The sequence below is a fragment of the Loxodonta africana genome, chromosome 21 (genome assembly GCF_030014295.1).
Source record: "Loxodonta africana isolate mLoxAfr1 chromosome 21, mLoxAfr1.hap2, whole genome shotgun sequence".
Lineage (NCBI taxonomy): Eukaryota > Metazoa > Chordata > Mammalia > Proboscidea > Elephantidae > Loxodonta > Loxodonta africana.
The window spans coordinates 41,845,249-41,872,759 of NC_087362.1; the positions used below are offsets into that span (position 1 = coordinate 41,845,249).

At 37.9% G+C, this 27,511-nt stretch overlaps 1 protein-coding gene across 7 annotated transcripts in view; it reads right to left on the reverse strand.

The window, feature by feature from the left end:
• The window catches only part of CNTNAP4 (contactin associated protein family member 4), a 393,297-nt gene that overhangs the window by 67,175 nt on the left and 298,611 nt on the right, over positions 1-27,511 (reverse strand). For all 7 annotated transcript variants that reach the window (XM_023556694.2, XM_010596846.3, XM_023556696.2 and 4 more), the window contains 3 exons: positions 22,256-22,362; positions 18,894-19,013; positions 2,805-3,002 (listed from right to left, as the gene is read on the reverse strand). In XM_023556694.2, the coding sequence (XP_023412462.1) occupies positions 2,805-3,002; positions 18,894-19,013; positions 22,256-22,362 (425 nt within the window). The remainder of the gene's footprint in view (positions 1-2,804; positions 3,003-18,893; positions 19,014-22,255; positions 22,363-27,511) is intronic.

Here is a 27,511-nt window from a genome sequence, read left to right on the forward strand (position 1 = left end):
AATATTTGGTTACAATGCACAATCACTTGTGTACTAAACTGGGTAAAAATAAAACAGCAAAAAACCACCCATTGCTGTCAATTCTGACTCATAGTGACCCCATAGGACAGAGTAGAATTTCCCCATAGGGTTTCCAAGGCCAAGGGTGTAAATCTTTAGGGAAGCAGACTGCCACATCTTTCTCCTGTGAAGCCACAGGTGGGTTTGAACCCCTGGCCGTTCAGTTAGCAGCTGAGCTCTTAACCACTGCCCCATTGGGTAGGTTAACTATAAACATGATACACTGGAGAGCAGGGACTACCAGGGGCTTACCTCAGGCATTCTGTGAGGTCAGTGTTACTGACCATTCTCACAGAGAAAATAAAACCAGAGAAAGATTAATCTATCCAAGTTCTATACCTAGTAAATGAGAGACCTGGAACATGGACTTGGATCTCTCCTAACCTCTAAATCCTATGTTTTTCCCACTACAACTGCCTGATAGTCATTTACACAAGGGACTGAGGTTTCAGGAGGAGATGAGATTTGTTCAGAGACCAGCACAATGGAAGGGATTTGGAGGGGTAAAACACAGGAATTAGAACATTCTGGAAAATGGGAAGAGGAAAATGAGAAGAATAGAAGGATGAGGAAGAGGGAGTGGAGGAGGAAAGTACTCAGGCATAACTAAGAAAATAATTTGGTTGTAGTAAATGAGTAGAGAGCAAACAGAAGAGATGCTTAACTGGAAACAAAGGTACAAACATTGGACCAAAAGTTCCAAGTTTTTATGCATGATCCATACGACATATGATAGTCACATATGAAACAAATTTCTTAAAATTGTTGTCATTTTATCTGAAACTCCAAAGCTCTCAAGACAACAAGCAAGAGTGAACTTGAATAAAGTGACTTTATTGTGCAGGCTGGTCCCTGGGTGGCCAAAGTGATTTGTGATTCACTGCTAATCTAAAGCCTGGTGATTTGAACCCACACAGCAGCTTCACAAAAGAAAGGCCTGATAAACTGCTTCCGTAAGTATCGTAGCCAAGGAAACCCTATGGAACAGTTCTACTCTATAACACACGGGGTCGCCATCAGTGGATGTGACTTGGCAGCAACGCGTTTGGGTTTGTTTTGCTTTGTTTTGTTATTTTATTGTGCAGCTATCTTAGAATCTTCTCTAATTTCTAACAAAAGAAAAACACACCCCAGCAATGCTGCTAGACAACAGTGTGGTGGGGAGTAGTCCGAAGGCTGAATAAGCAGGGAAGATCCAGAACATGTAGTTCTGTTATCCAGAGGAGTCTATATTGGACAGAAAGGCAATAGAAAGGCACTAAAAAGCCAGTTATTGTTGAGTTAATGCCAACTCATGGCAACTCCACATGTGTCAGAGTAGAACTGTGCCGCACGGGGCTTTCAAAGGCTGATTTTTCAGAAGTAGATTGCCAGGCCTTTCTTCCAAGCTGTCTCTGGGTGGCCTCAAACCTCCAACCTTTCAGTTAGCAGCAGAGAGCATTAACCATTTGCATCACACAGAGACTCCAGCAAGGCACTAAAAACAAACAAACAAAAAAAACCCATTGCCCTGGGGTCAATTCCGACTCATAGCGACCCTACAGGATAGCATAGAACTTCCCCATGGGGTTTCCAAGGCTGTAAATCTTTACAGAAGCAGACTGCCACATCTTTCTTCTGCAGGCAGAGTGGCTGATGAGTTAGAACCACCAACCTTTGGGTTAGCAGCCAAGTGCTTTAGCCACTGCACTCCCGGGGCTCCTAGAAAGGCACTAGAGCTTCTTAAATAGGATATCATGATGAAAGTGGTATTTCTTGATAGTGATTTTCTTTCAATATACAATATGACTATATGGGGTTACATGTTGGTTGGTTAGAAGATATGAAGAGAGGCAAGCTGGGAGGCCAATTTGAAAGCTCTTGCAGTAATTTCGAGAATTAAATAATGAAAGCAGAAATCATGGTACAAGAGATGAGCAGTGATATTCTGACATAATGAGATGTTTTAAAGCAAAAAAACACAAAACCAAAAGCAGAATTTAGGAGAAAACTAGCTATTAAAAATAGAAAAAAAGAAGAGTTAAGATGGCTTTCTGATTCCCTCTTGAGCTACTCGATGAACCAGGGCTTTAATTCTGTTTGTTCCAGTTCGAACCCAAGCTGAGAATTTGCAGTTCTAACAAGGTCCCAGGAAGTTAGACATAAGAATCACCTGAGGATTTCGTTAAACTGTAGATTCTAATTCAGTATATCTGGGGTGGAAACGCAAATTTTCAGCAGAGGTTAGGGCCAGAATCAAAAGGGTTTGAAGCCCAGGGATGAACTATGTGTCTGGCAGCCTATTTTAATTTTCAGTTATCCCCTGAGGCTGGCTGCCAACAATCCATGGAAAACCATCACACAGAATAGCCACTTTCAGGAAACAGCCATATTTTTATTAGCTCTTTTCCATGATAAAACAAATCTTATGTGTCACTTGCCCTTTCTAAGGGATGAACACTGCGCATTCATCAAGTATCAGAGAGAAGCTCTTTATTGCACAGTTACCCGATTAAAGCCAGGAAGAGACTTGGAAAGCAATCAAGGCTTTGAACAAAGTTCAATGTAAACTGACCTTGTTCTTTTCTTCAGGCAAAAGCGTCTCGGTGACTTTCAGACTGTAATGCTTTTGCTAAGCATACAGGGATCATACGCTTTCAGCGACTAAATGCCACCATCTTGGCAGAATTAAAAGCCACAGGTGCTGGTTGAGTGAAGTGCGTTAGGCAACACCTGCAACATGCCGGATGCCTCAATTTACTTACCTTGCTTATTTACAAGCCGTGACTTCTTGCAGTAGTAAGTAAGCTCCTGTTCACAGTGTTCCGCTAGGTTAATTGTGGCCTGGAGTTGGTCCATGCTGGCCACATACTCAAAAAACCCAGCATATGGGCTCTCTGGATTAGCGCTTTTGACTCTGGTTAAATCAGAGCCGTTGTGTTGTATGATAGTCCATGCAGTTTCTTGTATGCAGAAATGGGGGAAGAAAGAGAGGAGACCATCACTAGTCTGTAAAAGTTAAAATAAATAAAGAAAATCAAAATCACCTTTTATCTGAGTATCAAATTTTTCTAGTCATCAAACCTCTCTGCAAGGTAGAATCAACACAAACGGGATTCCTAAAAATTTTAAATTATACTAAACTGTCTCTTTTCCCTGAGATTTGTATTATTACAATGAGTTTACATTGATTTTATTTTACTTTTTATATAATTTACCCAGAGGGTATTTATGGTAAAAAAAAAAATTGGAAAACTGATTGAATTTCTGTAATATATTTTATTTCATCAAATCTGATATCCTGTCTTTTTAAAAATGCATCATTATTTTGTGTACCTTCAAGAACGAAAAAAAGATGCTACCAATCGTAATTGTAAGACCCTGTGGACTGTTACCACATCCTGTATTCAAAGACGTTACAATGTGAAAAAAAAGTGCATTTTAGAATTAGTGAAATAGTTTAAATTTCATAATGTAAGCAATGACTTTTCTCCTCTTAAAAATTATTTACGTTACCAGCAAGAAGAAAGGCAAACTTTTATGTCTTATATATTTCTCTCTTTAATCAACATTATGAGTATACATCTATTTCTTTTTTAATCAAATGTGCAAATATTCATTTCGGTATCGTGTGACCTTCATAGTTAGACAAAGCAATTGGAAATTACTCGTTTTAACTGAACATAGCCAATACTGCTTCAGCAGTACAAACCAAAAAACCAAACCCGTTGCCCTCGAGTCAATTTTGACTCATATCCACCCTAAAGGACAGAGTAGAACTGCCCCGTAGGGTTTCCAAGGAGCAGCTGGTAGATTCAAACTGCTGACCTTTTGTTTAGCAGTTGAACGCTTAACCACTGTGCCACCAGGGCTCCCATCAGCAGTGAAGCCGTTACAAAAAATAAAATATTTTTGAGTATGTACTATAGCTGGAGCCCTGGTGGCACAGTGGTTAAGAGCTATAGGTCCTAACCCCCCTAAAAAGGTCGGCAGTTCGAATCCAGCAGCTGCTTCTTGAAAACCCTATGGAGCAGTTCTACTGTTTTGCTATTCTGACTCATAGGGTTGCTATGAGTCAGAATCGACTCGGTGGCAACAAGTTTAGTTTTTTGTTTTTTTTTTGGTATGTACTATAGCTAGCCAGAATGTCTATAAACATTCCCAGCATATTGATTACCAAAACTACTTTTATGAAATAAAAATTCCGTAATGTTCGTAACAGAAGAAAGGCATGTTGTATCTATCTTTCAACTTTCCCAGCAATAAACCAAAACCAAACCAGTTACAGTCGAGTCAAATGGGACTCAGCGACCCTATAGGACAGAGCAGAACTGCCCCATAGGATTTCCAAGGCTATAAATCTTTATGGAAGCAGACTGCCACATCTTTCTCCCGTAGAGCCGCTGGTGGGTTTGAACCGCTGACCTTTCGGTTAGCAGCTGTGCCTTTCACCACTGCACCACCAGGGTTCCTTCCCAGGGATAGACCACATTACTTCTACTGTGAGATATGCAAGCATAAGAACACATTAATCAGAAGGCTTCTGATTTAATAGGTAAGAAACAGATGGCAAGTTTTCAGAACTCTGCTACATATGTGCTGTTAAGTCACACAATCTCTTCTGTATACAAAGAAATTTTCCAAATTGGAGAAAACCAGTAATAGTAAGTAGACTTTTTTTTTTTTCTCTTACTGGCTAATACATTCACATGGATCAACAATCAAAACAATATAAAAAGGTACGCTTTGATAAACTTCACTCCCACCCTCCATCTCATTGTCATGTAGTGTTTTGAATGGAGAAGCATGTTAATTAGGGCAGGAGACAGGCTTGACAGCCTTATTTCCTTCCATATGTGAACTGTTCTTTAGCTGTGAAACAATAGCTGTTATTTGTGTTTGCCCTTGCATTTCAGCTCCCCCAGAGCTTTCTTTAAAGTTAATTTTATTTATTTTGTTGTTGTTGAGAATATACAGAGCAAAACACATACCAATTCAACAGTTTCTACATGTACAATTCAATGACATTCATTACATTCATCAAGCTGTACAACCATTCTCATTCTTTTCCGAGTTGTTCCTTCCCTATTAACATAAATTCACTTCCCTGTGGGGTTCCTATCTAATTGTTCGAGTTGCTGTTGTCAATTCGATCCCATATAACCTGTTGCTGTCAAGTTGATTCCGACTCAAAGCAACCCCATAGGGCAGAGCAGAACTGCTCCATAGAGTTCCCAAGGAGCTGCTGGTGGATTTGAACTGCCAACCTTTTGGTTGGTAGCCAAGCTCTTAACCACGGTGCCACCAGGGCTCCTGATCCCATATAGATAGTTCTTAAAAGAGCGTAATGCTCAAGACAGACACTTTACAGTAGTTAAGCTAAACTACTGTTTGGTTTTAAGAAGACTTCAAGGGATATTTTTGGTTTAAGGTTTAAAGATTATTTCCAGGCAATAGTTTCAAGGGTTCATCCACCGCCATGGCTCCAGAAGATCTGGAGCCCATAAGAATTTGAAATTCTGCTCTGCATTTTCCAACTTTTGATCAAGATTCTTTTATAAAATCAGTAATGGTAGCCAGGCACCACCTAGTTCTTCTGGTCTCATGGCAAAGGAAACAGTTGTTTGTGGAGGCAATTAGCCACACATTCCATTTCCTCCTCTTATTCCCGACTCTCCTTCTTCCTCCGTTGCTCCAAGCAAATAGAGACCAATTGTTGTGCCTTGGATGGCCGCTTCCAAGAGCTTTATTGTTAAAATATTTTCCTCAAAGAGGACATGATATATAAACTTACTGCTATGAACTGAATTGTGTCCCTCCAAAAAATATGTGTTGGAATTCCTACTTCTATGTCTGTGGACGCAATCCTGTTTGGGATAGAGTTTCTATGTTAGGCTAACAAGGCTGTATCTATGTAGGATGTGCCCTAAATCTAATCACCTCTGAGCTTTAAAAAGAGTAGATTAGACACAGAAGGAAGCACAAATGTGGAAGACAGATGCGGCGTGAAGGTCACCAAAGGCCCAAGGAACAGAAGCTAAAAGAGAATGAGATCTTCCCCTAGAGCCTCCTCCTATAGCCAGTGCCCTGAATTCAGATTTCTAGCCTCCTGAACTGTAAGAAAGTAAATTTTTCTTCTTTAAAGGCACCCACTTGTGGTATTTCTGTTACAGCAGCACTAGGAAACTAAGACACTTATGAAATGGCTTGTGGATTTCTGGACAGAAGCACAGTATAGCAGCCATCACAGGATCTGGGTTGCAGATCTGAGCCCTTTGGAAAGACAGGTAAAATCTGAGCCTTCATTTCCAAATTTGGAAAATGAAGAGGCAGAACTAGGCAATATCATAGGTGTAAAATTCGAGAATTTTAGCTGATTTAATCTTGGTTATTAGAAGTTTAAAGTTACTAGCCAGGCAAACCTATTAGCCCAGCCTCTGTGTTTCTGCTTTCACTATTCAAAAACTGTTCTCCTCTTACTGTTGCCAATCAAGGGCATGCAAGAGGAAGTTTAACTCTGGTGGAGTAGTTACTGAAAGAGCAGGACAAATACCTGCTTAACGCCTTGGTCTCTTTGCCTTTTGAGTCATGCTGAGAGGGGCTCCCCTGTTGTTCAGCGTCCACTGGGTCACAACTCAGCTTTTTTAGACCCTGTAAGAGATTCACAGGAGCCCAGTAGACATAAATGGTTAAGTGCTTGGCTGGTAACCAAAAGGTCAGTGGTTTGAACTCATCCAGTGGCTCTGTGGGAGAAAGACCTGGAGATCTGCTGCTATAAAGATTACAGCCTAGAAAACCTTATGGAGCAGTTCTACTCTTACAAATAGAGCCACTATGAGTTGAAATTGACTCAATGGCACACAACAACAATACTAAGAGAATCAAGGTCATAGTTTACATTGTTGTTGTTAGGTGCTGGCAAGTTGGTTCCGACTCATAGCGACCCTGTGTACAATAGAAGGAAACAAGGCCCAGCCCTGTGCCATCCTCACAACAGTGTTATGCTTGAGCCCATTGTGGCAGCCACTGTGTCAATCCATCTCTTTGAGGGTCTTCCTCTTTTTCGCTGACCCTCTAATTTACCAAGCACGATGTCCTTCTCCAGGGACTGGTCCCTCCTGATAACATGTCCAAAGAATGTGAGATAAAGTCTCACCATCCTTGCTTCTAGGGAGCATTCTGGCTGTACTTCTCCCAAGACAAAGTTTGTTTGTTCTTCTGGCAGTGCATGGTGTATTCAATATTCTTCACCAACACTGTAATTCAAAGGTGTCAGTTCTTCTTCAGGCTTCCTTCATTGTCCAGATTTCGCATGCATATGAAGCAGTTGAAGATATCATGGCTTGGGTCTGGCGCACCTTAGTCCTCAAAGTGATATCTTTGTTTTTTAACACTTTAAAGAGGTCTTTTGCAGCAGCTTTGCCCAAGCAACACATCATTTGATTTCTTCACTGCTGCTACCATGGGCATTGATTGTGAATGCAAATAAAATGAAATTCTTGACAACTTCAATCTTTTCTTCATTTATCATGATGTTGCTTATTGATCCAATTGTGAGGATTTTGTTTCCTTCATGTTGAGGTGCAATTCATACTGAACTTCATTAGTAACTATTCAAGTCCTGTTCACTTTCAGCAAGCAAGGTTGTGTCATCTGCATATCACAGTTTGTTAATGAGTCTTTCTCCAATCCTGATACTACGTTCTTCATGTAGTCCAGCTTCTCAGATTATTTGTTCAGCATACAGATTGAGTAAGTATGGTGAAAGGATACAACCCTGACACTCCCTTTCCTGACTTTAAACCACACTATATCCCCTTGTTCTGTTTGAACGACTGCCTATTGGTCTATGTACAGGTTCCTAATGAGCACAGTTAAGTGTTCTGGAATTCCTATTCTTTGCAATGTTATCCACAATTTGTTATGATCCACACAGCCGATGCCTTTGCATAGGCAACAAAACACAGGTAAAAAGCTTTCCTGTTCTCTGCTTTCAGGCAAGATCAATCTAACATCAGAAATGATATCCTTTGTTCCACGTTCTACTCTGAATCCAACTTGAATTTCTGGCAGTTCCCTGTTGATTTACTGCTGAAACCATTTTTGAATGATCTTCAGTAAAATTTTACTTGTGTGTGATATTAATGATATTTTTTGGTAATTGCCATATTCTGTTGGATCACCTTTCTTTGGAATGCACACAAATATGGATCTCTTACAGTCAGTTGGCCAGGAAGCTGTCTTCCAAATTTCATGGCATAGACAAGTGAGTACCTCCAGTGCTGCATCTGTTTGTTGAACCATCTCAGTTTGTATTCTGTCAATTCCTGGAGCCTTGTTTTTCACCAATGCCTTCAGTGCACCTTGGACTTCTTCCTTTAGTACCATCAGTTCTTGATCATATGCTACCTTATGAAATGGTTGAACATCAATCAATTCTTTTTGGTACAATGACTCTGTGAATTACTTCTATCTTCTTTTGAGGCTTCCTCCATTGTTTAATATTTTCCCCATAAAATCCTTTAATATTGCAACTCAAGGCTTGAATTTTTCCTTTAGTTCTTTCAGCTTGAAAAATGCCAAGCATGTTCTTCCCTTTTGGTTTTCTAACTCCAGGTCTTTGCACATTTCGTTATAATACTTTACTTCGTCTTCTTGAGCTATCCTTTGAAATCTTCTGTTCAGCTCTTTTACTTGATCACTTCTTCCACTTGCTTTAGCTACTGTACATTCAATAGCAAGTTTCAGAGTCTCTTCTGACACCTATTTTGGCTTTTTCTTTCTTTCCTGTCTTTTCAATGACCTCTTTCTTTCTTCATGTCTGATGTCCTTGACATCATTTCACAACTCATCTGGTCTTCTGTCATTATTGTCCAATGTGTTAAGTCTATTCTTGAGATGGTCTCTAAATTAATGTGGGATATACTCAAGGTTATACTTTAGTTTTTATGGACTTGTTCTAATTTTCTTCAGCTTCAACTTGATCTTGCAATATGAGCAATTGATGATCTGTTCGGCAGTCGGCCTCTGGCCTTGTTCTGACTGATGATATTGAGGTTTCCCATCGTCTCTTTCCACAGATGTAGTCAGTCTGATTCCTGTGATTTCCATCCGTGGAGTTCCACGTGTATAGTCACCATTCATGTTGTTGAAAACAGATATTTGCAATGAAGAAGTCGTAGGTCTTGGAAAATTCTATCATGTGATCTCTGGTGTCATTTCTATCAGCAAGGCCATAGTTTCCAAATACTGATCCTTCTCCTTTTTCTCCAGCTTTCACATTCCACTCGCCAATAATTATAAATGCATCTTGATTGCATGTTTGATCACTTTTAGACTGCAGAAGTTGGTAAAAATCTTCAATTTCTTCATCTTTGGCTTTAGCGGTTGGTGGGTATATTTGAAAAATAGTCATATTAACTGGTCTTCCTTGTAGGTGTATGAATATTTTCCTATCACTGACAGGCCTCACTTCAGGATAGGTCCTGGAATGTTCTTTTTGATAATGACAGTGATGTCATTCCTGGCATAGTATGCCATATGATTGTCTGATTCAAAATGGACAATACCAGTCCATGCTAGCTCACTAATGCCTAGGATCTAGATCTTTATGGCTTCCATTTAATTTTTGATGACTTCCAATTTTCCTAGATTCATACTTCGTACACCCACATTTCAATTATTAATGGATGTTTGCAGCTGTTTTATCTCATTTTGAGTTGCGCCACATCAGCAAATGAAGGTCCTGAAGCTTGACTCTATCCACATCGTTAAGGTCACCTCTACTTTGAGGTGACACCTCCTTCCCAGTCAGATTTTGAGTGCCCTCCAACCAGAGGGGCTCATCTTCCAGTACTATATCAATGTTTCACTGCTATTCAGAAGGTTTTCACTGGCCAATTTTTTCAGAAGTAGACTCCCAGGTCCTTCTTCCTACTCTGTCTTAGTCTGGAAGCTCCGGTGAAACCTGTCCCCCATGGCTGACCCTGCTGGTATTTGAAATACTGGTGGCCTAGCTTCCAGCATTATAGCAACATGCAATCCACCACATTACAACAAACTGACAGACGCATGGTGCATGACAATCATTAAAAGACAGCTTTTCTAACTGCTTTCTTTTGAAATTCCAAAATTTCAATATTATGATATCTTCTGGAAGCAATTCTATTTTCTAGTGAAAAGTACCACAAAGTAGGACATTTCACGGATACCACACTTATCAGACAATCTAGATTTCCAGGGCAAAGCAGAGATAATGAAATCATCACAGTAGATTCTAAGCAAAGGAAATAGGTGTCCCAGTAGCCATGCTCCAAATCCCATGTGTTCTATTAAAGGGAGACTCTCTCAAAACTCTTAACTAAGAGCCTCTTTACTGTTCAGACATGATTGTGTTATCTGATGCTTCTACAAACACCTATTTAGAAATAACAACTGTAAAAGACATAGACTTCATCATAATTTTTAATTAGATACTTTGTGATTTGTTTTATCTGTCTTCACTAGTCTGTAAGCTGTGCCCGAACAGTGACACTTTTCAGTTTGCTAACCGTGGCATCTGTAGCATACAGCACAACACACAGAAAAAGATACCTGTTGAAGAAATGAGGGAATGAACAAAAGAATGAGAACTATGTATTGTCTAGACTAGAGCTCACCCCTCTGAGTTACCTGATTCTGATTCTATAGGGTGTTGAGCCTTTCATTGTCTTTGAGCTATTTTATAACTGTAAATTGTAGACAACTGATAGCAATGCAAAGTAATGTTAAGTTTGAAATTGTGAAGGGTCTGAGATGTCTTCCTACTTCTAGTTTACCAAGCTAGTCTGCCACAGATTAGATAGAGATAGAGAGATAGAGATAGGAAATTGCTATCCTATCCAGGTCCAATTCCAGCTAACGCACCTCATGCCAGCTACTGCCAATCTATCAATGGAGTCTTGAAGGTTGCCAAGATTCTGAACAGGTTTCAGTGGAGCTTCCAGACTAAGGTGGACTAGGAAGAAAGGCCTGGAAGTCTACTTCTGAAAATCAGCCAATTAAAACCCTATGGATCACAACAGTCTGATCCAGAACAGATAATGGGGATGGCGCAGAACTGGGCAACATTTTATTCCACTGTGCATGGGGTCGCCATGAGTCACAGCCCAACTCCATGGCAGCTAACAACAACATAGAGACAGAGATCTATACTAATAGAAACACAAGACCTCTAGATCAGGTACCATTTTCTCACAGTCTTAGCGGCACTGACTTCCAAAGGCCAGATGTAACCGGGCATGCTAGAGCTGTAACAGAGGAGAGGAGCCCCACAATTACGAGGCTTGTAGCTTAGAGAGGGTGGCTGGCACATCTTCCCCTCCTCCCACCCAAAAAGAGAGACTTTGGGTCTGGAATGTAACAAATCTTCGATAAGCAGAGGAGGGGCAGGCCTTTAGGTTTTTATTACTCTTAGAATGTAAGCAAATATTTCTGGAGGAGATAAGCTTTTAAATCTCTCCAGAGAAATTCACTGTTTCTAACTCCCAAGACATAGTTAAATTTACTCAAACCCAGGTCGCCAGAATTTTTGCTTAGAAAGCAAGGCATTGTCTGTTTGCAACACGTAATTCTTTTCTATACCGGTGGTATGAAGGTTGAATAAGCAGGGTGGGTACAGAATGTGCTGGGCTGGCATCCAAACAGAGGAGTTTGCTTTGGACAGATAAGCAACAGAAAGACACTAAACCAGTTACTATTGAGTTGATTCTGACTCATGGAGACCCCATATGTGTCAGAATATAACTGAGTTCCATAGTGTTTTCAATGGCTATGATCTTTCAGAAATAGATCACCAGGCTTTTCTTCTGAGGTGCCTCTGGGTGGGCTCAAACCACCAACCTTTCAGTTAGCAGTTGAGTGTACTAACCATTTGCACCGCCTGTTTCCAATTCTTTTCCAAAGACAAGCAAGTTCCCCTGCTACGGAAGAAGCCAATCTTAACTCTATTTGTAGTCATTTCACTATTCCTAATGTATAGATGGTTCTGTTCTTTGGATTCTCCTCTGAATTGGTTGTAACTCATTAATAACAAGTTAAGAGAAATTCTAAAAAAGTGTAGCCTTTATTTTTCAATCTGCATAAGAGTCATATTTTTACTTTTCATTTGAAAATGATCCTTTAATAAATGCAAAGAGAGTCATTAGGGAAGGAGGCAGAGGGCAACAACGAAGAAGAGACAGCTGAACTAGGCAGAAAAACTACTAAATTTCATAAATACACTAAAAAATGAAATGGTAGTTTGAGTCCACCGGTGTCTCTCTCTGAGGAGATTTCTAATGATGTGAATTGTATATAAAGTAACTGAGTAATTAAGAACTTGATTTATCTTAGGCTGACTGCTATTTTTTACTGTGATGACAGTAAAAAGGAAAAACATGCTGTTTAAGCAGTATGGTTGCAGGGCCTGTGTGGCTTCATGCTAAATAGCTGAGGGTGATAGATGTGAAAAAGGCTGCAGAAGCAGGTGGGAAGTGCTCTGTTAATGAACGTGAGGGAGGTGAAATGAAAGCACAGTCAGCATCCTGGAGCAAAATTTGATAGAAATGAGGCTGCATTTGAATAATAACAGGTAGATATTAACTCTCATAGTTATTAAGAAGGGCTTTAATATTGAAATCTCTAAAGTAAAAGTGTCAGTCCCTAGGTAGTTCAAAGGTCAATGCACTATACTGCTAACCAAAAGATTGGAGGTTTGAGTTCACCCAGAGGCACCTCAGAAGAAAGGCCTGGAGCTCTACTTCTGAAAGGTCACAGCCATTAAAAATTCCACAGAGCTCAGTTCTACTCTGACATACATAGGGTCACCATAAGTCAGAATCAGCTCAGCAAAGTAAAATTGTATTATTACAATTTTTAAACACCATCCTTCTCAAGGAAAGGTCCCAGGAGCCCCTGTCTCAGAATCCTGCGGGGTGCTTGTTAATAGTATAGCGCTCCAGGCCTCTAACTGTAGACTTAACCCAGTCATTGAAATTAAGTTCACGAGTCTTGGGAGTGGTGCAGTGGGAAGGGATGAGCACAGACTGTAGGATTTTCATTTTCACAAAAGCTTGAAAGCTACCGTCCTACCTCTCATCCATTCCCCTCCCCTGCCGTGGGCTGAATTATGCCCCCCACCCCCGGACTCTATAACCCATTTGGCCTCATTTCACAATCCTAGTTCGTAGAACCATAGAATCTGTTCTCTCTCTCTCTCCATATATATGCATATACATATATATGTATATATACTGATCTATTTATACACACATACATAATTCATATTATATATTTAAGAACTAGCAATATTTATCAACTTAAAGAATATCTAATTTTCAGAATCAAAACTTTATATAGCACGTATGTAGGAATAACTCAGGATGCATTTGTCGGAATGGGAGTTTCATGGAGATGCAGTGGCAGACTGCTAAATCTCACCCATAACTCAACCTGCACAAACTGTAAAATTTGAAAAAAAAAAAAACGTTTTGACACTTGAATCAATGTCTTATATTTGCAAAGTTTTCTTTCTTTCTCTGTGAAGTCTTCCCACACTTACGATTAATTCTCACATGAAGAAGCAGGCTGTGTGTACTAAAGTTGGAGAACCACAGGTCTAAAACAGCAGTTCCCACGTAACAATCACTGCGGAAAATATTTTAAAATATTGTTTCCATGGATCCACCCCAACCACTGTCAGAGCCTCTTGGGATGGTGTCTGGAGTTTGTACTGTACAGACTGAGGAGTTCACAGAGAGGGCAGGCATGTGGGAACCCTCCCTAGGTTGCTTTGGTTCTTGGGGCAATGCCCTCCACGGCTGTGAGAGCAAATGGAAACCAGGCAGTTGTGTTATCTTAAGAATCTCCAAAGACACCTTCTCCAGTAACCCTCTCTCCCCCCTAAAAAATTCTGTTGCCCAGGTTTTTACCACCACCCTGCAGTTTTTAGGATTATACATTAATACAGGTAGTCCTCAACTTATGACATATTCAAGTTATGATGAACTGTACTTCGGATCTTTTTTTTTTAATTTTTGTCATTAGTAATATGTATGTATATATTAAAATATATCTAAGTTTATATGTAATGTTTACAACTCCCAAAGACAAATAAAGATCAGGTTTATAAAGATATTGATAATAAAAGTCAAGGATAATGAAAACTAAAAAAAAAAAATGAGGTATTCAACTTACATCAGAACCAACTTACAATGGAGCTGTTGGAATGGAACCTTGTTGTAAGTCATGGACTACCTGTATAAAGTAACTGTTGCTCCCACATTCAGCTACATGTTCAATGTCTGCATCTGAATGTTTGACTTTAGAAATTCAACATGTCTAGAACTCAACTCCTAATCTTTCCCTTCAAATCTTCTTCTCCTACCCCATCTCAAATAATGGCAAAACTCAACCACTCTAGTTGCCCAGGACAAAAACTGTTGTGCCATCTTTAACTCTTTTCATTTTCTCATACTTCAACTGTAAATAGTGAGCAAGTCTACCCTCCTTCCCCACCTGCATTGCTACTATCTGGGGGCAAGCCACCATCATTAACTCTTGCCTGGATTCTTGCATTACTTTTGATGGTCTCTTCATAGTTTTTGCTCCTTTCTACCCCTGATCCTAGATAGGCATTCCCTGGCACAGGAGAAATTATAATCCTAGTCAAAGAAATCAGATTGCATCACACCATTGCTTAAAGCTCCCTAGTGCCTTCTCTATAGGGTGGTCAGTCGCTATGAGTCAAAATCGACTTGACAGCAATGGGTAATGTCTTCTCATCTCACTGAGAGTAAAAACCAAAGACCTTACAACATTGTGCAAGACCCCCTTAGCTCTCCCCCTCTCCCCACTTGACTCTCCTGCACTCCTACTACTCTCCCCTTGCTTGCCATATTCCAGCCACCCTGGATTTGTTGCTGTTTCCTGAACACACCCAGCAAGCTCCTGTCTCAAGACTTTGCATTTGCATTTCTTCTGCCTGGAAGGTTCTTACCCCAGATTTTCAGGTAGCTGGTTTTCTGGGCTCCTTCAAGTATTACATCAAACATCAGTTGCCCAGTTTGACCTTCCTGGACTGGCCAACTTCAAGTAGCAAATCCTCTTCCTATCATCTCCTGCCTTGTTTAATATTGCAATTTTCTGTTTTATCTTACTGCATAAAACTTTGGGTTCCTAACACAGCACTATCTGATGTAACTTCCTACAACGACAAAAATGTACTATATTTGTGCTGATTGCTCCTAGCCACATGTGGCTATCGAGCACTTGAAATGTGGTCGTCAGTGAAAGTGAGGAATTGAACATCTAATTGGATTTAATGTTAATTAAGTTAAAAAATTTTTAATTTAAATTAATTTAATTTTATTAATTAATTATAATTTAATTTAAATAAGCACTTGTGGCTAATGTCTTCCATATTGGACAGCACAATTCAGCTAGAATCCATTTTTTTTGCATGTGCTTGATGACACAATAAATCAACCACCCACACATTAGTGAGTCTATAGATTATCTTTTTCCCCATTGGCCTATTTGTTTATCCTTATGTCAATAACATACTGTTTTACACAGCCTATTTGTATAATGTCTTTATGGCATAGTTAAATTCTCCAAATTTGTTCTTCAAGATTCATTTGGTTCTTCTTGTCCTTTTGCATTTTCTCTTAAAATTTTAAAATCTATTTGCCAGTTTTCACCCTAATAAACAAATCAACCAACAACCAAAAACCCTGTTGGGATTTTAACTTGGGTTTGCACTAAATCAATATCTAGCTGGGAAGAACTGGCATTTGTACAATACTGAGTTCTAATCAGTGAAAGTTTTAAGTTCCTCTAATTATTTAGGATTTCGTTTTATCTCTAGAGTATTTATGCTTATCTGTGTAGAAGGCTTGAACATCTTTCACTAGAGTTATTCCTCTGTGTTTGAGATTTTTGATACTATGAAAATAGAATCATCTAACATTTTATTTTCCAATTGTTTATTGCTGATATATAGAACTAATTTTATATTAACTTCATATCCAGTGATTTTCTTAAATTTAATAGTTTATACACTGCTTAGGATAGTCTTTTTTTATAGTTAGTATCTTTTATTTCTGGTTCTTTTTTGTGTGTGTATGTGCTTTAGGTCAAAGTTCACAGCTCAAGTTAATTTCTCATTCAAAAGTTTATACACATACTGTTTTGTGACATTGTTTGCAATCCATACAATGTGAAAGCACGATTCTCCCACCCCGGGTTCCCTGTGTTCATTCAACCAGTTCCTGTACCTTCCTGCTTTCTCATCCTGCTTTTCGACAGGAGCTGCCCATTTTGTCTCATATATCTGATTGAAATAAGAAGCATGTTCCTCATGTATATTATTTTTAGTTCTGTCTAATCTTTGTCTGAAGAGTGGGCTTCAGGAATGGTTTCAGTTCTGGGTTAACACAGCGCCCAGGTGCCATAGTTTTGGGGGTTCCTCCAGTCTCTGTCAGGCCATTAAGTCTGGTCTTTTTATATGAATTGGAATTTTGTTCTACATTTTTCTCCTGCTCTGTCTGGGACTCTCTGTTATGTTGCCTGTCAGGGCGATCATTGGTGGTAGTCAGGCACCATCTAGTTCTTCTGGTCTTTCGCTGGTAGAGTCTCCGGTTCATGTTGTCCATTAGTCCTTTGGGCTAGTATTTTCCTTGTGTCTTTGGTTTTCTTCATTCTCCTTTGTACTGAATGGGATGGGACCAATAGATGTATCTTAGATGGCCACTTGCAAGCTTTTAATACCCTAGATGCTACTCACCAAAGTGGGATGTAGAACATTTCCTCTATAAACCACATTATGTCAGTTGACCTAGATGTCCCCCAAAACTATGGTCCCCTGGCCCCAGTCCCAGCTACTCTGCCCCTCAAAGTGTTTAGATATGTCTAGGAAACTTCTTTGCTTTTGCTTTGGTCAAACTAGTCTGACTTTCCCAGTATTGTGTGCTGTAACCACCAGAGAACACTTTTTTCTGTGTTTAAACCTTTTCTTGAGTTCTTAAAATATTTGTCTTTTTGTGATTGACTTATTTCACTCAGCATAATCCCCTCTAGATTCACCCATGTTTGTGAGATGTTTTGGAGATTCACCATTGTTGTTTATTGTTGCATAGTATTCCATTGTGTGTATGTATCATAATTTGTTTATCCATTCATCTGTTGATGGGCATTTAGGTTGTTTCCATCTTTTTGTTATTGTGAATAGTGCTGCAGTGGACATGGGTGTGCATATGTCTATTCATGTGATGGCTCTTATTTCCAGTATATTCCTAGGAATGGGATTGCTGGATCATATAGTATTTCTATTTCTAGCTTTTTAATGATGCGCCAAATCGTTTTCCAAAGTGGTTGTACCATTTTACATTCCCACCAGCAGTGCATAAGAGTTACAATCTCTCCACAACCTCTGCAACATTTTTTATTTTATGTTTTTTGGATTAGTGCCAGCCTTGTTGGGGTGAGATGGTATCTCATTATAGTTTGATTTGCATTTCTCTCATGGCTAATGATCATGAGCATTTCCTCTTGAGTCTGTTAGCTGCCTGAGAGTCTTCTTTGGTGAAATGTCTGTTCATATCCTTTGCCCATTTTTGATCAGATTATTTGTCTTTTTGTTGTTGAGGTATACAGTATCTTGTAGATTTTAGAGATTAGACCCTAATCAGACATGTTGTAGCCAAAATTTTTTTCCCAGTCTGTAGGTTCTCTTTTTACTCTTTTGGTGAAGTCTTTAGATGAGCATACGTGTTTGATTTTTAGTTATCTAGTTTTTCTTCTGGTGTTTGTGCACTGTTAGTTATGGTTTGTATACTATTTATGCCATGTATTAGGGACCCAAGCGCTGTCCCTATTTTTTCTTCCATGATCTTTATCATTTTAGGTTTTATATTTAGGTCTTTGATCCATTTTGAGTTAGTTTTTGTGTATGGTGTGAGGTGTGGGTCTTGTTTCATTTTTTTTACAGATGGATATCCAGTTATGCCAGCACCATTTGTTAAACACACTGTCTTTTCCCCATTAAACAGACTTTAGGTCTTTATCAAATATCAGCTGCTCACAGGCAAGTTTAGGATAGTCTTACTACATAATCAGGACATCAATAAACTATGAGAATCTTAGTTCTTCCTTTTCTTTATGCATATATTTTATTTCTTTTTCTTGCTTTATTGTACTGGTTAGGATTTCTAAAAATATACTAGTGAATAGAAGTGGTGATAGCAAGCATCCTTGTATTACTCCAGGTATCAGGGATAAAGCTTTCAATATTTCACTATAGACTGTGATATATGCTGTAGGTTTTTTTGTGGGTACCCTTTATAAAATTAAGAAAATTTCCTTCTATTGATAATTTATTAAGTTTTCTTCATTTTTTTTATTATGAATGGACCTTGAATTAAATGAAATGCATTTTCTATGCCTATTAATTCCTATGTAAATTTACGTAAGTAAATAATTCAAGAATAAATAAGTTTTATGTTTACATACATTTAAAAAGTGAATACTTTTCAAAGCTTTCACAAGTATTAATCTGGTCAGAGAAATCACTATCATTTTTGTTTCTGGACAAAACAGAAATATTTATTATTAAATATTCTATACAGATGCCAATAATATAGTAGTAAATAATGACAACATTTTAAATCATCACTATTAAACAATTTTGTAAAAAAATTATATTCAATTTTTCTACTGAATAATAAATATTTTAATCAAGTCGCAATTAGGCCAATTTTCTACTTGTTTCACTTTAATTTTGTGTGTTTCAAATACTCATGCAAATTTAACTATTAAATGATAGTCGACTAACTCACCGGTCATATTGCAATATGCAAGAAATGGTCCCAGGGGGCCACTTCCATCTGAGTCTATATAGTAAAACCCTGAAGTATTTCCTCTGTGCTTATAGGCTTCACATGACTGTTCATAGATAGCTGTAAAAAAAGATCACCATAAATGGAATCGTATGAAATGAATCCCTTAAATTTTAATTTGGACACAAAATACTCCAAGTCTTGAAATATAGTATGTACATTACCAACCAGGAGAAAAGGTATGACATACTTTAAAATACAAAACTCATTCTAATATGGATGAAACTAGATTCAATAGAAAAAAAAATGAGGTTGTATTTTATGACATTTATTTTTACATTACAAGGAATAAGAAAGGAGAAGGTAAGTGCTTAAATGTTAAGACACTTAAAAGTAAACGGGATATCTTTATCTTGCAACAACCATTTTACAATTTCTAATTCTAGCATCACCTTTTAATACTGAACATCTGAAATGCATTAGTAAAATCTCCTTAAATAATCTCCTGCTGTCCAATAAATATGCAATAAAAAAGTTTTAAATAAAGTTATAACTATACTCTCTTCTCACAGGCTTTGTAATGGGAACTCAAGGCAATTGAAATTCAAAGCAGAAGAAATAGTTATATGAAACATGCCTCCAATTGGTCTCAATATATTCTGATCCATAATGGAATGTTTTTGATTATCTAATACACTTTTGCCATGGACAAGATTTTATATTAACACCTGTGCATGATGCATACTTCTTATTGAACAGTTGGCTAAATGTACCAATAAACTCCATTAAGCTTTTTATTCTGTGAAATGAGAAAGAAACAATGCCCATATCCTTCTCTGAATCTATTTTAAATTTTTGAAAATCATTTTAACGAGTGTTTAGACAACATGAACTAATGTAGTTAATTTGTTCAATGTTAAATAAAAATTCAAATAATCACTCAAATTTACCTTCCCACTCTTCCATAATCTGATGGTTTTATTTGTTCTTATCATATGTTAAACCAAAACTAAACCAGTTGCCAATGAGTTGACTCTGACTCATAGTGGCCTCATGTGTGTCAGAGAAGAACTGAGCTCCATAGCACTTTCAGTGGCTATGATCTTTTCAATGTATGCCAGGCCTTTTTTCCAAAGTACCTCTGGATGGATCTGGACCAAAATCCTTTTGGTTAGTAGTCAAGGGCTTAATTAACCATTTGCGCCACCCAGGGACTCCAATTGTATATTACTTAGATGGAAATATACACATAGGGTGTTTTCAGTTGTATTTTGTGCCAATTAGTTAAGCATGTAAAAATGGCCCCTTTTTACATTTTTATTTGTGTATACATAGGATCAAGAGCCCTGGTGACACAGGAGTTAAGCACTCGGCTTCAAACAGAAAGGTTGTGATTTGCACCCACCAGTCTGCTTCTATAAAGATTTATAGACTTGGAAGCCCTATGGAGCAGTTCTACTCTGTCCTCCAGGTTGTCTATGAATTAGAATCGACTCAATGGCAAAGGGTTATACATATGGTCATAAATGCCCTGAACAAGGTTGGCAGGACACACACATAGCTTTGAGGGGAAGGCTAGTACTAGAGAGGACATATGATTGGGTAGGGGCAATCGGGGACTTCTGCTTTATGTGTATTGCTTGACTTTTACAGAATGACGTTTAATGTATTATTTATCTAGTAAAACCCCTTAAAGGACCCCATTTCTGCCCCTCCCTCTCCTCATGCTAAAGACAATGGTAGCTTCACTATAACCAGCTCTGTCATTCTGGCCCCATTTCTCAGAATGGTTGTTGCCAAAAACTTTTCAGCTCCATCTGAATCATCTGCTCACGAACCTAAATAAATTAACTCAATCACTGGTTCAAATGGTGGGCTGTAGACGAAAATAGCTTTTTTATTTATCGTTTAGTTTTTCCTCAAAGCTGCTAGTGATTATATTTAAACTAGATCACTGACAATAATTAAAAATGAATACTTAATTATAACACATTGAGTAGTTTTCTGTTTTGAATTAGGTACTACACTAGGGATGGTGGAGGATACCAAAAAATAAAATCTACTATCCCTCCACTAGCTAGATGACCTGGCTCAGGTAACGTGGCCTCTGGTTACGTGTGAGGTGTGGCTTTCTCAACAGTAAATATTCTTCATGAAATTTAGGCACATTAGGCACTCCCAAACATACAATCAATACCAGAGAAATGACTCTGGCTGTAGCGGTAGAAGCATTTAGGAGTGGGGCCCAGAGTGCCTCTTGATCACGCCCTCTCTTGCCCTGAACCAAGACTTATAAGGGTCCACTGTGGGGCCACCAGGACTGGAAGCCATGGACCAGTGTAAGGGACTGAGGGTGGTGAGACTGGTGGCTGCATCTAACATTTCTGCCTGACGTCAAGGTTGTAGGAAATAAGACTAGGACAGAAGTTGCTCAGAAAAGTGAGTGGTGACATCTTAAAAAGGAAAGGAAATAATGGGCATTTCAGCCTCCCCATCCCCCAAGATAAGTTCCTACAGGTTACTGAACAACAGAATAGTATGAGCAGTTCATCAGAAAAGATGGTTTGTAACAGAGGAAAAGGGTACTGGAACATGATTGCAAAATGTCCTCATCCTCACTAGCCTCAATTATTGAAGTAGGCTCAGGCGCATTGATTGAGATCTATTTCCTTGTGAATAAACTAGAGTTAATAATAGTACTCACCTCTACGTCTGTCCTCAGAATTAAAAGAGTTAACACTTACAAAACACTAGATTAGTGTCTGGCATTTAGAAAATATTCAATAGTCATTATCTACCACCTAATCCTCATCACCCTCATCAAACAGGGTTGCAAGAGAATTTAAGCACTACCTAGTGTCTCTTTGACATATAAATCTTTATATCACGAGTCACCCCAGTCCATCTGCTGCTGCTTCTAAGAATATCTTTATTAAATTGTAGGAACACTAAGAATTTGGTAACCGAGTATGTTTCCACCTACCCTTTGGGTACCAAAAGCCTAGAGTCAAAATGTGGGCCCAATTCAAATGACTGAACAAGACTATGTCATATGTTCTGCATTTGTATTTTATTTTTTATTTTACCCTTTTGCTATCCTACACATATGCTCCCTTTACCAGTTATACTACTCTTTTCTATCTTGTTTTATATTATGTATTTCTTAAATCTATCTTGACTACTTTATGAAATAAGGTAGATTAAAATAAACTAGAAATCAACTGGATGCCAAGATCCAGGGTTGTACATTGCAACACAGGGTTGAACATACATGGACACACACACCAGCACAATGAAAAGGGAAATGGAACAATGAAATCAGAACAGAGGTAAGAACATGCAGATGTGTCTGTTTGGCTTACAGTTATGGCAAGTTGCTCCCCTGTAACCTGTGTGTGCACAGTCGCAGGTGAAAATATTCCAGGACTGGGAGCATTCACCACCATGCTCACAGTAGTTGGGCAAACACCTAAAAGAAGGTGCAGATACAGTCACCATTTTTCACTTTTACATATCATAAAATACTGATCGTTCATCTGAAAACATGGTCCTATTGGAGAAGAATGCCAACAGCAACATAAAGAGGAAATTCAGTGAAACTAATGGTTATTCAAGCTGTCGTTACTTAAAAAAAAAAAGCCGAGCCCGTTGCTAACGAGTCATTTCTGACTCATAACAATCCTATACTGTTAAAAAAAGGGGGCTTTAATCACAGAACTAAACCTCAGGTCAATAAATTCACCCAACTTCAACCGATACTCAGGTAGCTGTCACTGCTTAATTTTCAACACGTTCCACTATATCAGAGACTCTTAGTTCCCCTAAGTGGCATAATACTAATTCAATATGTTGCCAAGTATGTTAAAAGCTTACATAAAATTAAAATATTTGAGCATATTGAATTACTACATTGTGTGAATACTAAAGGAAGAAGGAATTAAAAAAAGGGGGGGGTAAAGAAATAGGTGGGAGGGACATCTTTGTCACTTAGCATGCATGTCCAAGAATGATGAAGGACGCATAGTATAGACCCACGATTTACAAGCTGTGTCCCGAGGCACTCCAGAATGCTGCATCAGACTAACAGGGGCTCCCACGATATTTTCAATTTTCAAGAGAAATACAGGAAGACTTAATATCTGTTAATCATTGTTTGAGGTGTTCAGTTAAGCAAAGTAACTTACATCCACTTCCTTTGAAAACATGGTTGGAGTCTGTTAAAGAATAGCCTACTCGAGGTAGTTCACTCTCAACATTAGACTGCAATACATTCCTTTTAAAGACATGCTATCTTTGTGAAGCTTGAGTTTTTAGCTTGATAAAAAAAAAAAAAAAAAAAACAGGTACAAGGTAAAAGCAGTGTGGGATAAAAAATGAGGGTTGTGCTGTCCAATCAGATTGCAAGCTTTGAGGTGCTGTGCTGCGCCCAATAGGTACAGACATCTGATTACTAAATAATTTTGTGTAATTAAAAATGAAATAAAAATATTATTTTTCTTTCAAATTATATGTACTACTTTTCCAAAAGGGTGTTAAGGTGTCAGAACATAAATACTTTTTAGATTGTTTGGACCTAAATCACTTTCTAAAGACAACGGTTAGGCATTTCTTTTGGCTTAGAGAGCTGTGTAAAATTTACCAAGACACGTAGGGCACCATGCACTGAAAATGTCTGGGAACTTCTGGCGTTGACTTAAACAGCCCTAAGTAAACTATTGATGCCTTTAGAATTTAGAATTAAGGGTACATTGAGACCAAGGCTTTAACTGCTTTCATTTATCTCAGATTAAAAAATAAACAACAATAAAGCCTATCCAGAATATATTTTGTGACAGGGTTTCAGTCACTTCTTTATTAAAACTAAGTATTGGCACTTAATATTTTGCTTATAGGATTTTTTCCAATTTTAGTTGAAAATGTTATTGATTGTTCCTGATTATAAAAAACAGATGTCCACTGTACAGAAATCAAACAATCTGGGAAAGAATAGAGAAGAAATATCATTTATATGTTGACACACAGATACATACAGATATTACCACTATAAACATATCTACATATATGTGTGTGTCAATATATAAATTTTCATAAATTTAATCATAAGGTACGCTCTATTTTATAACCTGCTTTTTAAGGATGCAAAAATAAATAATGAGCATCCTTCCATGCCAATAAAATTGATATATTTTTAGCATCTTTATAGATTCACAATAATCCATTCAAAGAATGTATCATGATTTAAGTTTTTAAGCATTTCAAATCGATGGTGTCTACAAGGCAAAGGGAGATTACAAAATTAAAACAAGGGGCAGAGCCACGATAGCACACTGGAATTGGTTCTCTTTTCAGGCAAAACTGACCAATCCCCTTGGTAGGCCACAATTACCCTATCACACAATAATCCGAGTGGGAGTTAAAAGATCAAGGCTAGAAAGGCCACACACAAAAGTAATTATTGCACCACAAACACACATGGAACATTTTCCAGAATAGGCCACATCTTAGGCCACAAAGCAACCCTCAACAAAATCCAAAACAATGAAATAATACAAAGCATCTTCTCTGATCACAATGACATAAAAGTAGAAATTAGTAACAGGAAGAGCAAGGAAAAAAAAAAAATACATGGAAACTGAATAACACCTTCCTTCAAAACTGCTGGATAATAGAGAAAATCAAAGATGGAATAAAAAACATTTCTAGAATAAAAAAATTCCTAGGCTCAAACAAGAATGAAAACACATCAAACCAAAACTTCTGTGACACAGCAAAGGCAGTGCTCAGACATCAATTTACAGCAGTACATGCACGTATCAAAAAAGAAGAAAGGGACAAAATCTAAACTTTAGGTATACAACTTGAACAAATAGAAAGAGAACAGCAAAAGAAGCCCACAGCCACCAAAAGAAAGGAAATAATAAAGATCAGAGCAGAAATAAATGAAATAGAGAATAAGAAAACAATAAAAGGAATCAACAAAACCAAAAATTGACTCTTTGAAAGGATCAACAAAATCAACAAACCATTGGCCAAGTGGCCAAAAGAAAAACAGGAAAGGATGCAATTAACCCGAATAAGAAATGAAATGGGGGACATTACAATAGACCTAACTGAAATAAAAAGGATCATAACAGAGTACTGTGAAAAATTATATTCAAGCAAATTTGAAAACCTAGAGGAAAAGGACAAATTCCTAGAAAGACACTATGCACCTACACTAATACAAATTGAGGTCAAAAATCTGAACAGGCCCATAACAAGAGAGGAAATTGAAAAGGTAATAAAAAAAAAAAACCCCAACAAAAAAAGTGCCCTGGCCCAAATGGCTTCACTGGAGAATTCTACCAAACATTCAGAGAAGAACTTACACCACTACTACTCAAAATATTTCAGAATATAGAAAAGGAAGGGATACTTGCATTCTATAAAGCCAGCATAACTCTGATACCAAAAACCAGGCAAAGACACCACAAAAGAAGAAAATTGCCAACCAATATCTTTCACAAATATAGACACAAAAATTCTCAACAAAATTCTAGCCAATAGAATTCAGCATCATATCAAAAAAATAATACACCACAACCAAGTGGGATTCATACCAGGTATGCAAGGATGGTTCAACATTAGAAAATCAATCAATGTAATCTACCACATAAATAGAACAAAAGATAAGAATCATATGATCATCTCAATCCACATAGAAAAGGCATTCGATAAAGTCTAATACCCATTCCTGATAAAAACTCTCAATAAGATAGGAATAAAAGGGAAATTCTTCGCCGTAATAAAGGGCATCTATACAATTTTTCATACAAAACCAACAACCGACATCATTCTCAATGGAGAGAAGATGAAAACTTTTCTCTTGAGAACGGGAACAAGCAATGGATGTGCTTTATCACTACTCCTCTTTAACAATGTGCTGGAAGCTCTAGCTAGAACAATAAGGCAAGAAAAGGAGATAAATGGCATCCAAATTGGTAAGGAAGAAGTAAAACTACCCCTATTTGCAAATGCTATACTATACATAGAGAACCCTAAAGGCTCCACAAGAAAACTACTGCAACTAATAGAAGGATTCAGCAGAATAGCAGGATACAAGATAAACAAAAAAAAATCAGTTGGATTCCTATACACCAACAAAGAGATTTACAAAAAGGAAATCAAGAAAGCAATACCATTTATAATAGCCCCTAAATTAAATAAAATACTTACGAACATGTCTAGTCAGAGGTATAAAAGACCTATTTAAAAAAAAAAAAAACTACAAAACACTAGTGCCAAATAGACTTACGTAAATGGAAAAAATACCATGGTCATGGACAGGCAGACTTAATATTGTGAAAATGTCAGTTCTGCTCAAAGCAATCAACAAATACAATGCAATCCTGATCCAGATACCAGCAGCATTCTTTAATGAGATGGAAAAACTAATCATTAACTTTATATGCAAAGGAAAAGACCTTGGATAAGTAAAGTATTATTGAAGGAAAAGAACAAAGTAGGAGGCCTTGCACTACCTGACCTCGGAACCTACTATACAGCTATGGTAGTCAAAACAGCCTGGTGCTTGTACGATAGACACATTCACCAATGGAACAGAATCGAGAATCCAGATGTAAATCCATCAACCTATGGCCAACTGATCTTTGACAAAGGCCCGTAATCCATTAAACGGAGAAAAGATAATCTTTTTAACAAATGGTGCTGGCAAAACTGGACATCCAGTAGTTTTCTTGTGGAGTCTTTAGAGTTCTCTGTGTACAGTATATCATCCACAAATAGAGAGAGTTTTACTTCTTCCTTACCAGTTTGGATGCTGTAAAAAGAAAAAGAAACAGGACTCACACTTCACACCATACACAAAAACTAATACAAAATGGATTGAAGACCTAAATATAAAACCCAAAACTATAAAGATCCTGGAAGAAAAAATGGGGTCAGCACTTGGGGCCCTAATATACGGCATAAATAGCATACAAGCCATAACTAATAATACACAGATATCAGCAGATAAGCTAGATAAATGGGATCTCCTAAAAATTAAACACTTACACTTACCAAAAGACTTCACCAAAAGAGTAAAAAGGGAACCTACAGACTGGGAAAAAACATTTTTTGGCTCTGACATATCCAACAAAGGTCTAATCTCTAAAATCTACAGGAAAACCCAACACCTCTATAACGAAAAGACAAATAATCTATTAAAAATGGGTAAACGATATGAACAGACTCTTTACCAAAGAAGACATTCAGGCTGCTAACAGACACATGAAGAAATGCTCACGATCACTAGCCATTAGAGAAATACGATTCAAAACTACAATGAGTTACCATCTTACCCCAACATTACTGGCATGAATCAAAACAACGACAACAACAAAAAAGAAAATAACAAATGTTGGAGAGGTTGCAGGGAGATTGGAACTTATGCACTGCTGGTAGGAATGCAAAATTGTACCATTTTTTAAAACAATATGGCGTTTCCTTCAAAATCTAGAAATAGAAATACCATGTTATCCAGCAACCCTACTCCTAGGAATATATCCTAGAGAAATAAGAGACATCACACGAACAGGCATATGTACACCCCTGTTCCCTGTGCACTATTCACAATA